The following is a 13,101-nucleotide window of genomic DNA, read 5'->3' as shown; positions in this document are numbered from 1 at the left end:
GACGTGTTGTTGGTCCCTCTCCTCAATCAACCCACTGTGCGTCACATCCATTTCTCCCCAGGTTAAGTAAACTACTGTGATAGTTTTATTCATCTAGCTTGTTTTGTAGTTATTTCATTTCTTGCCACGAGCAACAATATCTGTATATCTTCTTTAGGCCGAAGCAATTAAAATAGACTGGCACCACCACAATCTCTTTTTTTTTTTTTTTTTTTTGCGGTACGCAGGCCTCTCACTGTTGTGGCCTCTCCCGTTGCGGGGCACAGGCTCTGGACGCGCAGGCTCAGCGGCCATGGCTCACGGGCCCAGCCGCTCCACGGCATGTGGGATCCTCCCGGACCGGGGCACGAACCCGTGTCCCCTGCATCGGCAGGCGGACTCTCAACCACTGCGCCACCAGGGAAGCCCCCCACCACCACAATCTTAAACGCAAACGTCAACTCAGATTCAGGCTCCAAGTTCAAAGATAGGGCTAGGTTTTTGGATAGCCATCCAGGTGGACCACAATATGCTCACCCTTTGTTATTGTTTTTTCAAGATTAGCATCTGAACATGGTCACAAAATTGAAAAAAAAAAAAGACATAATTAACTTGTGGAACCTTCATTTAAGAAGTATGGATCCAGGGGCTTCCCTGGTGGCGCAGTGGTTGGGAGTCCGCCTGCCGATGCAGGGGACACGGGTTCGTGCCCCGGTCTGGGAAGATCCCACATGCTGCGGAGCGGCTGGGCCTGTGAGGCATGGCCGCTGAGCCTGCGTGTCCGGAGCCTGTGTTCCACAACGGGAGAGGCCACAGCAGTGAGAGGCCCACGTACCGCAAAAAAAAAAAAAGAAGTATGGATCCAGAAAATCGGAGGTCCACAGAAATGAGAGGGGTCCAGTGATAGGTCGGGACCCTCACCAGGAAAATCAAACTCCTGGGTATGGAAACAGTCCCTTTGCTGCGAAGAGGGAAAAGGCTACAGACACGACCCCCTGATTACAGAGGTGAGGGCAGATGACAGAGCGACTGTTTCTTCTAACAAGCCTGGCTTGTTTTTCCTTGCCGGTGAAGAAAGGTGTCTGGCTTCTCTGCAGGGCTGGTGAGAATGGAGGAATGAGTGGGGAACACCAGCCCCTGCCCCATTCCTGCACTCCAGGCCCTGGCGTGTGTCTAACTGATGTCTCTGAGAAGGACACTGCAGAAGAGAAACAGGAGAGACGGGCCTGCGTGAACGTGTCCAGCTGAGCACTGGGGTCTTGCTCTGCCCCTTCACAGGCTTTGCTCTGGGGGCCATCCTGTGTGAATGGACCATTTTTCCATCCCCGACTCATAATCATGAGCATTAGCAAAACACCGTCACCAGGCCTAACCCTAACTGCCTCCAAAAGTTGTGAGAAGAGCTGAATAGAGGTGCACTGCCTCTTCCAGTGTCAGCAGTGAATCAACCTCAGTATTTGCTGATAGATTTTTTTGATGTTGGTCCACTTTAAATCCTGGAGCTCAGGTAGGGGTGGGCGAAGCCAACAAGAATGACTCCTTCCTGCTTAATAGGGCTCCCACTTGTAACTGATGCTACATCCTCATCGACTCCACCAATGTTTACTGAGCACCTATTAACCTACTACTGCTAAATAAATAAAGAGAATTGGACAAATAAATAAAATTGAGCAAATACTACCGTGTGCCTGACACTGGGTACGTGTTTATATTTGTTAACTCAATCCTCACAGTAACCCAACACGGCAGTATTGTTATAATTTCTTCTTGCAGGAGTAGAGGCCCAGGTAGGTTAGCTAACTTGCCCAAACGGCTGGTCAGTGGCAGAGCCACCAGAATCCAGGCAGTCAGGCTCCGGAGCCCATACTCACGACCTCTGTGCTTCCCCGCCTCTCTGGGGTGGCAGTGGAAGATGGGGTGCTACTTTCTCTGCGACAAAAATAGGCTCAAACCTCTAGCAGTGTGCAATCTGAGAGGAGTCTTGCGGTGGCAAAACCTGGGGCCTGGTGGGGTGCTGATTTCTTGGAATGTCCAAGCATGAAAACTGAATTCCAGACTTTTCGGGAACTTTTCCAAGTAACTGGAGTTTCTTGACTAATAGTAGGCACTTCCCTGCTTGAACCAGGCATGGGCTGGCATAAGCTTCTTCAGGTACAGGTTCACCGGGCTGAGGAAGAGTTTTGCTCTAGGCAGGATTTTAAGGAACAAGAACAAAAATGCCACTGCAATAGCCTACATCTTCAGGAGCACTGGTAGGCGTGAAAGCTAAGGTATCGTTGAGGCGAGGGAGAAAAAATTACGCGGGAATCACAATCAGTGACCTGCCAAGCACGGAAGAAAGTCAGCGCACGGGCAAAACACAAAGGTGATTTCAAGAGATGCGCAAAGTACCACCTCAACTGTGAGTTCTCAGGAGTGAGCGGTGCTTAAGCGAAAATGAAATTGTCCGACGGTAAAGTCCTACGACGAACCATCACGCCACTGTTCAAGCCTGTCAGTAAAGGTATAAGGAAATGGTGATGATGAGAGTCAGTCAAGTGAAAAGTGCAAGATATGAAAATAGAAATACATGGCAGGAAACAGGCCAAAATGTTAGCAGTAGTCACGTGGAGGCTGCGGAGCTGTGGACAACGCAGACGATGTGGGGGCCTTAATGAGTAATTTTAAATTCCCTCTGTGTTGTCAAATCCCTCTAAATTTTGTTTGCTATTGATCTCATGCAGAGAATGACACTTCATTCATCCCATGCCATCCCATTTCAACTGCACTGTAGGTGGGACTTAGACAATTACATGAAGGCTCACTCAGGACCTGGTCCACCTGCAGGGCACCCTGCGTGCCTGGTTGCCCCAGCCAGCCCTCACTGGTCCCACCTGCCAGAGGGTTCTTGCCGCTTTTTGAAGATGGCACAAGCTAATAATATCCAATGTTTCTGGAGGGCTTCTCCAGGGCTTATATGAAGGGATCATAAACTGCAAACATTTTCTTTTAAAAGAAATTCCTTATTTTAAAAAAAAATCATAATTTAGGACTTCCCTGGTGGAGCAGTGGTTAAGAATCTCCCTGCCAACGCAGGGGACACGGGCTCGAGCCCTGGTCCGGGAAGATCCCACAAGCCGTGGAGCAACGAAGCCCGTGCGCCACAACTACTGAGCCTGCGCTCTAGAGCCCGAGGGCCACAACTACTGAAGCCTGCGCACCTAGAGCCCGTGCTCTGCAACAAGAGAAGCCACCACAGTGAGAAGCCTGCGCACCGCAACAAAGAGTAGCCCCCGCTGGCCGCAGCTAGAGGAAGCCCGCGCGCAGCAACAAAGACCCAACGCAGCCAAAAAAATTGTTTTAAAATAATAATAAATCTTTAAAAAGATTTTAATTTAAAAGATCATAATTTAAAAATTTTTTTAAATTCTGCATATATGTTCATATATTTCAAAAATCACAAGATCCGAAAGAGTATACAAGGAAAAATTCTATCCATTAGCCACTCAGTTTCTCCTTCAGTGCAGCTAACATCATCAGTTTCTTGAGTATCCATCTAGAGATATCGGCTGGCTGCATAAACAAATGTGCTCACATATAGTCACTGTGCTCTTTTTTTAAAAAAAAATGCAAGTGGGAGTATACTAGCCACTCTTGCTTCTTTCTCTTTAACGATGTATCTTGGAAATCATTTCACATCATTACATCAAAAGCATTCTCATTTTGTTATGGCAGCTGAATATTGCATTATACAAATGCACCATAATTCAATTAAGGCCCTACAGATGGTCATGAAGCCAGAAAAAACATATAGCTTTAAAGAGAAACAAACAGAAAAAAGCTCAAAGTTCCTGTTTCTATTAAATTCGTTTTTCTTTTTTCCTCTTCATTGTTCACTATGGAGGCCAAGACACAGAAGTCTGGTAAAAATGACCTGCAGTGTTTACCTTAACTAAAGACCAAACACCTTTTGGAATAACAAGACTGAAGGACAAAGCTCAGAAACTTTGCTATTCATCAAAGAAACCTTGGCATGACAGAAAATACTTATTTGGATAATTATATCAGCATTTCGGTGTTTCACCCTCCAAAGATTAATGTTTAACAACGGGACCTTCTAGAAGGAAGGAGCTGGGTGTTGGACGTTGGGATTTTCCCTGAGGTTGGTGGCAGCCACAAGCCTCCCGCCCTCATTCCCAGATGGGACACGGCCCAGCTTTTTACTTCAGCCTGAGTAGCTTCAGAGCAGAGAATGTCTGATGGGAAACCCTAGAAAATGATGCTGGCACCCCCATCACCCTTGTGCTGGAAATCTATTTATTTCCACTCATGGCTCCCTGGCACCAGCTGTGTCACTCCAGGACAGTGACTTAACCTTTCTGAATCTTATCATTTGCAAATAATAAAAACACCTGCCCAAGTTATCACACAGTGTTGTGTTAACAAACAAGAGAATCCATGTGAAAATCGTATTATATCAGCTACGTTGGGCTTCCCTGGTGGCGCAGTGGTTAAGAATCTGCCTGCCAATGCAGGGGACATGGGTTCGAGCCCCGGTCCGGGAAGATCCCACATGCCGTGGGGCAACTAAGCCCGTGCACCACAACTACCGAGCCTGTGCTCTAGAGCCCGCATGCCTACAGCCCGTGCTCCACAACAAGACAAGTCACTGCCGTGAGAAGCCCGCGCGCTGCAATGAAGAGTAGCCCCCGCTCGCCACAACTAGAGAAAGCCTGCATGCAGCAACGAAGACCCAATGCAGCCAAAAATAAATAAAATCAAATAAGTAAATTTATATTTTAAAAAATCAGCTACGTTCAGTGTAGAGACAAAGAAGAGGCCAGAAGATGCTATGGAAGGCAAATGAGGTATGGAGTCAGCCAATCTGGTGTGTAACCCAGTCCCCTTCTCTGACGGGCCGTGCGCCCTGGGTTTATGGCCGAAACCCATCTATTCACCGGTTGAAGTAAGGAGGATGCCCCTCAGCTTTGCGGAATTATGAGAGTAAGTGATAAACATGAGTGAAAGCCCTCCAAAATGCTCATCTCCATCTTGTCTAGCCTTCGTATTATTCCTTCTACCTATCTTACAATAAATATAAGATCTCCAAATAAATATAAGATTGTCAAATCAAGGAGCTCAAACTAGTGGAAAGGACTGTAGAAAACCAGAGAGAGGTCATCGTAGCATTGGAAGAGATGCTAAGTTAATAAAGAATGAAGTAAAGAGGGCTTCCCTGGTGGCGCAGTGGTCGAGAGTCCGCCTGCCGATGCAGGGGACACGGGTTCGTGCCCCGGTCCGGGAAGATCCCACATGCCGCGGAGCGGCTGATCCCGTGAGCCATGGCCGCTGAGCCTGCGCGTCCAGAGCCTGTGCCCCACAACGGGAGAGGCCACAGCGGTAAGTGGCCCATGTACCGCAAAAAAAAAAGAGAATGAAGTAAAGAGAAGATGAAGAGAATGACAGGTAGGCGGGGCTAGTTCAAGGAAGACTTTTGAAGTGGTGTCGAGGTTTTCAGCATTACCTAGGCCAGTCCTTTCCAGGATGGAATAAAATGTCACCTGATCAGAGTGTACTTTCTGAGTGGAAAAATCATCCATAATCTATACAGTGTGACTTTGGGGGCCAGAGAAAGTCCCATGAGCCCGTATTTAGTTCTGCATCCTTTGTCTTATGCTGGAAATTGCACCATTCAGTGATTCCTTCCTCAGCACATCAGGAGGTGCTGGAATCTGCAGTGTAGCCAGGACTCTGGAGAGGCCAGGAAGATGGTGTTTGGTAAACTGGGGCCGGCTTAGAACGGGGTCTGACTGACTACATTGCACATCAATGTAAATACACCTTTCATGAGTGGGTGGAAGCAAGGCTAAAATCTGGTCTCAGCAGCCAGTGGAACCAGCACTGGGCTGGGGTGGACTGAGATTGATGGTAACCTGCTGTGTGACCTTAGGGAAGTCACTGAACCTCTCTGGGCTTCAGAGGCCTTTCAGCATTAGCCCCATGATTCTATTTTCCAAACCCTTTCCTAAGAGTGTAGGGTTAAAGGGTGGGTTGATGAGGGCACTCAACTGAGAAGAAAAAGTTTTCACAGGAAGGGGGGAGGGAGGGGGAGGGTAAAGAAAGGGGAAACAGACACAGGTGAGGGCAATCCAGCCACCTGACATCACCTCTGTGTTCTTGAGTGGGGACGGGGACAATTTGGGTCATGAGGAATTAACATGGGACCATTTTCAAGGTGGGAGACAGACACCAGTCACATCTGCAGGTGCCGGCTTGCAAGCACTAAGCGAGGAGCGTGGGACACCGGCGGGGAGACAACAACACCCCGTTTCTGGGGACCTGGGGCTCCAGCAGGGAGGACATATACTGAGGGGTGTCGAACACTGTGGAGCCATATGAAGGGGGAGAAGAGGATGGAGGGCCCAGAGGCCCCACCCTTCATGGGTGCTCTCTGCCCAGAATCCATCCTGGGAAGGAGTCAGGGACCCGGGCTCCAACGCTCCAGTCATTGTTCCTAAAAGCCAGAGAAAGACTCTAGAAATGTTTGCTGGGAAAGCAATGAGCAAGTATTCAGGTCCATGCCACCCCTGGGAGGGAGAGAGAGCTGAGAGAGACAGCGAGCATGTGAGGGAAAGAGAAGGACAAACAGGCAGACGGACACAGCAAAGCTTCCTCAGTGCCCCATGGCCCTTGCCAGATGTTCCCCTGGAACCCAGAAACTTGAAGATGGCCTCAGGCTTCCGACAGCCTCAAGATCAGGCTTCCAACAGCCTCAAAGGCGGTGTGGCAGGAGTCTGCTGGGCCCTGATGACAGGTGCCACTGAGCCCCTTGGAAAGACTTGAAAAAATCTCAGTGCCTCACTAGGATTTGGTCCTAAAAAGAATCAAGCACTTTGCCACTGCTTAACCTTAGGGGATGGATGTTATTTTACACTGAGGCGGGGGACAAGGTTAGGGGACATCTCTGCTGAGGACAGAGGGTGGAGCGGAGAAGCTAGAACTTAGCGAAGTGTGGAGAGGCTTCTGGCTCTGGGACCAGCCCTGTCCCTCTGCCCTGAAGTACCTGGAACCTTTTGTTCTTGTTCCTCTCCATGCCCCCCACCCCACTGCCCTGGGGATCCAGGGCACGTGGAGGGATGGGCTGGAATGAGAGCTGGGGCCTGTAGCCTGGCAGGACAGGGCTCCATCCCAGCCTTCTCATCCGACCTGTTGCTTCAAGAGGAAGAGGGCAGCCGTCCACACTGTTGTGACCTCCAGTGACCCAGAGAAAATTTCCTTTATTAGCAGTGGAGCCTTTCTTCTTTTTAGTAGAGAAAAGAACAATCATGTCTTACTTAAGGACAGGGTGTGTGTGTGTGTGTGTGTGTAAGCATGCACGCCTGCACCAGCGTCCCCGTATCAGCATCTGCACCAGTCTGCAGATAGCCAGCAATTCTCTAAGGGGAAGATAATGGTTCGGGATGGGGAGGGCGAGGGCGAGGAGGGTTCTGACCGGAACAAATAACTCTCTTTTCTTTTCCTCCTACCCCAGGCTCATCCCTGCAGCCCCAGGAGCTGCCCAGAAGCTTCATGCTAGCTTTGCTCAGCCTCACAGGACAGTAAGGTTTCCCGCCAGCACTGGACTTCCCCATAGCTCGCTTGGGTGTCCAAGGTAAAGTTCTGGACTCTTCCACAAACTCCTCAAGCATACAGAAGGTGATTTTCTGGGGACCCTGACTGTTAAAAATCACATCGGGTTAAAATGTCCCCCAATACACGCTTACTGACTCCCATTTCCCCCAGCGCCTCCCACGCCCCCGCCCCCGCCCCCCGCATATCCATGATGCAAACATTTTCCCAAGAGCCATCTAGATCTATCAGAGAAGGCCTCTTGAAGAGAGCCTGTGTGGGCTGGAATCCCAGTCTTTCCTCCACAGACTGGTTATCAATATTTTGGATAAGGGTTTGAAGTCTGGTCATCTGTTGTTACTCCTCCAAGTGCTCGGATTGATTCAAAGCCATGTCCCTACTGGGTTTTAATCTAACCAGGGGAGGGGAGGGGAGGGGAGGAGGGTCTTTTAAACATAAAGAGAATTGGGTGCCCAATTCCAGCAGCTGGCTGGATCCGGGGTCTTGACCTCCTCCCCCGCAAACAGCTTCCCTCCCTTTGAGGTGAGAAAGGTCAATCTAAATACAGGAAATTGCAGCCCAGGGTCGGACACAGGGAAACCGTCCACATTTGCATCAGTTTATCACCTCACTAGGAAGGGCATGAGCTAACAGGAAAGAACTTGCTGAAAAACAGTAAGTCTTTGGGTTAAAATTCTCTGGTGTCCTTGGCCGTTCAAGGTAAGGTAATCTCTGGTCTTCTTATATATCTTTTGCCCTTAATTTTTTTGGTCTCAGAATTCACTTAAATACAATGTAATGTCTAAAACCAAGAAGCGTGTTGAAATCGCTGTTCTAAGAGACATGGGCTTGGCTTTTGAGAAGCCTCAAAAGCCTCTGGTGGGACAAGTGTCTGAAAAAGGAAGAGGCTGAGCCAGGGAGGCAGTGACTCTAGGTCTTCTGTTGAGAGAACACGCGCGGTCGGCTGCACTTCTGAACTCTCTGGGGCTTGGCTTTTAACAGAATTACCTCGACCTTGAAAGTCTTTCTTTGTTACTTTTCAACTGAGGAATTCGTGTTGCAATCGTAGTCTGTGATAGAGTGTGTTATGGGCCAGAGCACAAATGTTTTGTGTTTGGTTTAAAAAAAATTTTTTTTAAAGGCCGGGAAGGAAAAAAAATCATTCAGGGATGGTCCCAGTTCCCAGTCAGAAAGGTGAGAGGCTCTGGTGAGAGACTTTGAAAAGGGTTCCCACTCTGCCCTTTAACTTCCATGCCCTCCCTCCTGACTGCTCCAGAGCAGAAGACTCAATTGACTCCTTTTGTATCCGGTTTTATTGCCCCGGACCCCTAGGGTCCCGATTTGATTTCAGAAGAAACGTGCCCCTCTGAGCCGCTCTCCAAGGCGTCCTCCAGCGTCCCTATATCTGTCTGCGGGCGGGGAAAGGGAGGGGAGGGAGGCGAGGCCGGCCGCGGAGCACCGGACACCGGAGTCAGGATCCCGAGCAGCGCCCCGCAGCCGCGCGCCCCTCGACCCCGAGCCGCGCCTGGAACGCCTTGCGAGCTGCATCGCTTCGCCTTCCAACCCCAGCGGCACACACTGTGCCAACTTGACCAGAGTCCTGGAAAGGTCCGGCAGCGAGACAGAGGCCGGGAATGGAACCCAGGCCGGAGGCCCGCGCGCTCCGGGGATGGGGGTGGCGAAACGCACCACCTGGACTGCCCAGGCTGCCAGCAGTTTTTGCGCCGACCCCCAAGGAGCAGCGAGCTCCGCCCGCGATCAGCTCCCGCCGCCTGGGCCGCGGACGCGCCCTTAGGAACTTTTGTGGCTGCGCGGAGGCGCCCCGCGGAAGGGCCTGGCTCTGCGCAGCGCGCGCGGGCGGGCGCCGGGGGCCGCAGGTGCCCCTGGAGCCGCGCGTCCTGCAGGTACTCGGCCGAGGAGCCGGCGGGGAGAGGCTGCAGGAGCCCCGGGCCGCGCGGGCCCCGCCTCCCCTCCGCCCCGGGAGCTCCCACCGGGCGGAAAGCCTCCCCGGCCCCCTCCCCGCCGGCACCCCGCACTCGGTGATTGGCTGGCGCCGCGGGTCCCTGGCACGCGCCTGTGGATGTAGTTATAAGAATCCTCGCGTGCCAGCCCTCAGCTCCAGCCAGCCGGCACAGCCCTCCCCAGCGCAGCGCCGGCGTCGGCCAGAGTGCAGCGGCCGCGGGCTCCCCAGGGAGGCCGGGGGCTGGAAGCGGGCGGGCAGTCTTCGCCGCCTCCCGCGCCGGACCGTGAGGGCGGGGCTGCCAGACAAGGCCGAACTGCCGCAGCAAACTTCCAGAGACTACCCTCACCCCAGGCCAGCAGTCCCCCGGGCCCTCGGCGGCGCAGAGCATGGACGCGGTGCTGCTAGAGCACTTCCCCGGGGGCCTGGACGCCTTCCCGTCCCCTTACTTTGAGGAGGAGGACTTCTTCACCGACCAGTCCTCTCGGGACCCTCTGGAGGACGGCGATGAGCTGCTGGCCGACGAGCAGGCCGAGGCGGAGTTCCTCAGCCACCAGCTGCACGAGTACTGCTACCGCGACGGGGCGTGCCTGCTGCTGCAGCCCGCGCCCTCGGTGGCTCCGCACGCGCTCGCCCCGCCGCCCTCGGGGGGCCCCGGCGAGCCGGAGGACGGTGGTGGCGGCTACTGCTGCGAGGCGGGGGCGCCCCCCGGCGGCTTCCCCTACTCGCCCGGCTCGCCGCCCTCGTGCCTCGCCTACCCGTGCGCCGGGCCGGCCGTGCTGTCCCCCGGGGCGCGGCTGCGCGGCCTGAGCGGCGCGGCGGCGGCGGCGGCGCGGCGGCGGCGGCGCGTGCGCTCCGAGGCCGAGTTGCAGCAGCTCCGGCAGGCGGCTAACGTGCGCGAGCGGCGGCGCATGCAGTCCATAAACGACGCCTTTGAGGGGCTGCGCTCGCACATCCCCACGCTGCCCTACGAGAAGCGCCTCTCCAAGGTGGACACGCTGCGCCTGGCCATCGGCTACATCAACTTCCTCAGCGAACTCGTGCAGGCCGACCTGCCCTTGCGCGGCGGCGGCGCGGGCGGTGGCGGGGGACCGGGCGGCGGCGGGCGCCTGGGCGGGGACAGCCCGGGCAGCCAGGTCCAGAAGGTCATCATCTGCCATCGGGGCACCCGTAAGTGCGTCCGCCTCCCAGCTGGGGGAGACGGGGACGGGCACGGGAAGGTCCCGGAGGGGCTGGGTGAACAGACCGACCAGCCGACTGACCGACAGACGGACGGACGGGTCGTGGGCACCGGCCACCTTGAGAGCGAGCTGGCGTTTCTGAGGTTTTTTTTCGCCACTTTGACCATGGCTCGGAGGGTGCGTGTCCCTGACAGAATTGCAGCTTCTGGCATTGCGGGGTGGAGGCGCTGGGGGCTTGAGGGGTGGAGGAAGAGGGTCGTTCTAATGGAACCTAAGACGCCTGTCTGTCCAGGCGCCCAAGAGGGGGTCCTAACGGACCGGAGGGCACCGTTGGGAACAGAGTTGGACATTCACAGTCTGTTTTCTCTTCTCACCCCCTCAGGGTCCCCCTCCCCCAGCGACCCGGATTATGGCCTCCCTCCCCTCGCAGGACACTCTCTCTCTTGGACTGATGAAAAACAACTCAAAGAACAAAATATTATCCGAACAGCCAAAGTGTGGACCCCAGAGGATCCCAGAAAACTCAACAGCAAATCTTCCTTCAACAACATAGAAAACGAACCGCCCTTTGAGTTTGTGTCCTGAGAAGTCCCAGACCCGCCAGAGGATCTGATTGTGTCTCTGTGCATATTGTACATGTATATAACGTAAATGTAATTTAAGAATCACATTTTTCTAATGGCAATCAACTGTTTGTTATTTATCTATTTATTATCCTGTCGAGTTAATGAAATAGATGATCTCTTTTTAAATATATAATTTATATAATTTATCCTGATTTTCTAAAAATATGCAATAGTCTGTGATTCCACCCAGCACCTTTGGCAGAACTCTGCATTGTTGGAAGAACTCTGGCCAGAAAACTTCATGCTAATTTATTGCCAGATATGGTTTATTTCTAAGCAATGTTAATAAATGCTATTTACACCTTTTTGTAAAAGTTATTTGTTTAATACATGATGGAGTGTAATTAACTTAGTTTTAAAAAAGCAAAACCTGAACCAGAGACTCAAACGTAGCTTTTAGTTTTAGCTGAAAGGAATTGGGTTAGAGGGTTAGGCCTCAGTTCTCTTGGAGGCTCTTCATCTGAATCGTCAGCGCTAAATACGTAAATATTTCGCCTGTATTTTTAGCCTACCATCCAAACACCCTATGAGGCAAGGAGGTCATAGACTATTTATTGTTCTCATTTTTCAGACGGGAAAGCTAAGGCTGGGAGACGATGTTTGTCTTACCCAAGGTCACCGGCACCCTGCCTAATCATAGTGTAGAAAGTGTGTCCGGTGGCAACAGGGGGCTAGTTTCTGGTCTAGCCAAGGGAAGGGGCCTTTCTGCTTCCATGGGCTGGGGAGAAAGGGTTGCTGTTGAGCCGTCCTGTGACCCATCCCTTCTGCAGTTACAGCGTCAGGTACATGGAACTCAGATGGGGAAGATGACCATGCTGAGGCCGGAGACCCTGTCGGATGCTTCCCAACAAAACCCAGGGTCTTTTAGGTAAGGCGAGAAGGAGGGCGCCCTCTCTGCCACTTCTGCAACTGGGTTATTTCTGAAATTCACTTGGTTTTGTCTCCAGAATCTAGTCCTCTTAAGGCAAGCAGCGTGGGGAGAAGGCGAGCTTCGGGTGGAGGGCTCAGGGTCGCCCCCTAGCGAAGGGGAGAGGCGTAAGGGCGCGGCCGGGAGAGCCCAGGAAGCTGGGGCTCGGGCTAGTCTCCGCCGCCGCTACCCGGGGCCGCCCTGGCCCTCGGGGCGCCCTCAGCCGGCGGCGGGAGTCGGGGCGCGCGGCTTTGTGTGCGGGGTCCCGCGCGCGCTCGGACGGCGCGGGCGCGGAGGGAGAGGCACCGAGCGGGGCCTCGCGGGGCCTCGCGCGCCCGGCGCGCACCTACTGGCTGATCCGCAGATCCTGTGCCCCGCAGGCCCTGCGGAGGCGGGGTGTCGCTCCCCTCCAGGCAGAGGCCTGGTCAACCAAGGTACGATCGCCCTGGTACCCACGGCCCTGCCGAAGGACAATATGTCGGCAGCATGCTAATTGCTTTAACCTAGTTTCAGACCCACCGAGGGGTTCCCGCGCGCCGCGGGTGCCATGGACGTCATCCAAAACCAATTAAAGCGAGGCCGCGAGCCCGACCCGCAGCGCGGCCTGGCCAGACGCGCGGAGATTCTGCGTCGCGAAGCTCCCAGGAGGCCCTTGGCCACGGACCCTCTCACCCTTTCCAGCCTCTGCAGCCTCTCCCGTCCCTCCCCCTAAAAGATGGAGATTTCACACTGGAGGCAGAATTTGGGGACTAGAGAAAATAATTCGATTTTGTCCTGTATTAGGGCCTCATTAAACACGAAAGTTGCTTTTGCACAAGTGCTTCTATCAGGCATGTAATCTCATTACACTCATTAGAAAGT

At 53.3% G+C, this 13,101-nt stretch overlaps 1 protein-coding gene across 1 annotated transcript; it reads left to right on the top strand.

Moving 5' to 3' along the window:
* The first annotated feature begins 9,684 nt into the window (after positions 1–9,684).
* On the top strand, positions 9,685–11,639 carry PTF1A (pancreas associated transcription factor 1a). Its single transcript, XM_032624900.1, has 2 exons — positions 9,685–10,696; positions 11,090–11,639. Exons 1-2 carry the CDS (start codon positions 9,916–9,918, stop codon positions 11,290–11,292), a joined length of 984 nt encoding a protein of 327 aa, XP_032480791.1. The 5' UTR covers positions 9,685–9,915; the 3' UTR covers positions 11,293–11,639.
* Positions 11,640–13,101: the final 1,462 nt, after the last annotated feature.

Source organism: Phocoena sinus, chromosome 2, assembly GCF_008692025.1.
Source record: "Phocoena sinus isolate mPhoSin1 chromosome 2, mPhoSin1.pri, whole genome shotgun sequence".
In the NCBI taxonomy this organism is placed as follows: domain Eukaryota; kingdom Metazoa; phylum Chordata; class Mammalia; order Artiodactyla; family Phocoenidae; genus Phocoena; species Phocoena sinus.
Note: the sequence above shows the minus strand (reverse complement) of the source record. Positions and strands in the feature narration are given on the sequence as shown.

Bases quoted from the DNA above. Each gene is read 5' to 3' on its own strand.
- PTF1A (XM_032624900.1), top strand. From the start codon at position 9,916: ATGGACGCGGTGCTGCTAGAGCACTTCCCCGGGGGCCTGGACGCCTTC. The intron at 10,697-11,089 runs GTAAGTGCGTCC...TCACCCCCTCAG, and splicing joins CATCTGCCATCGGGGCACCC to GGTCCCCCTCCCCCAGCGAC.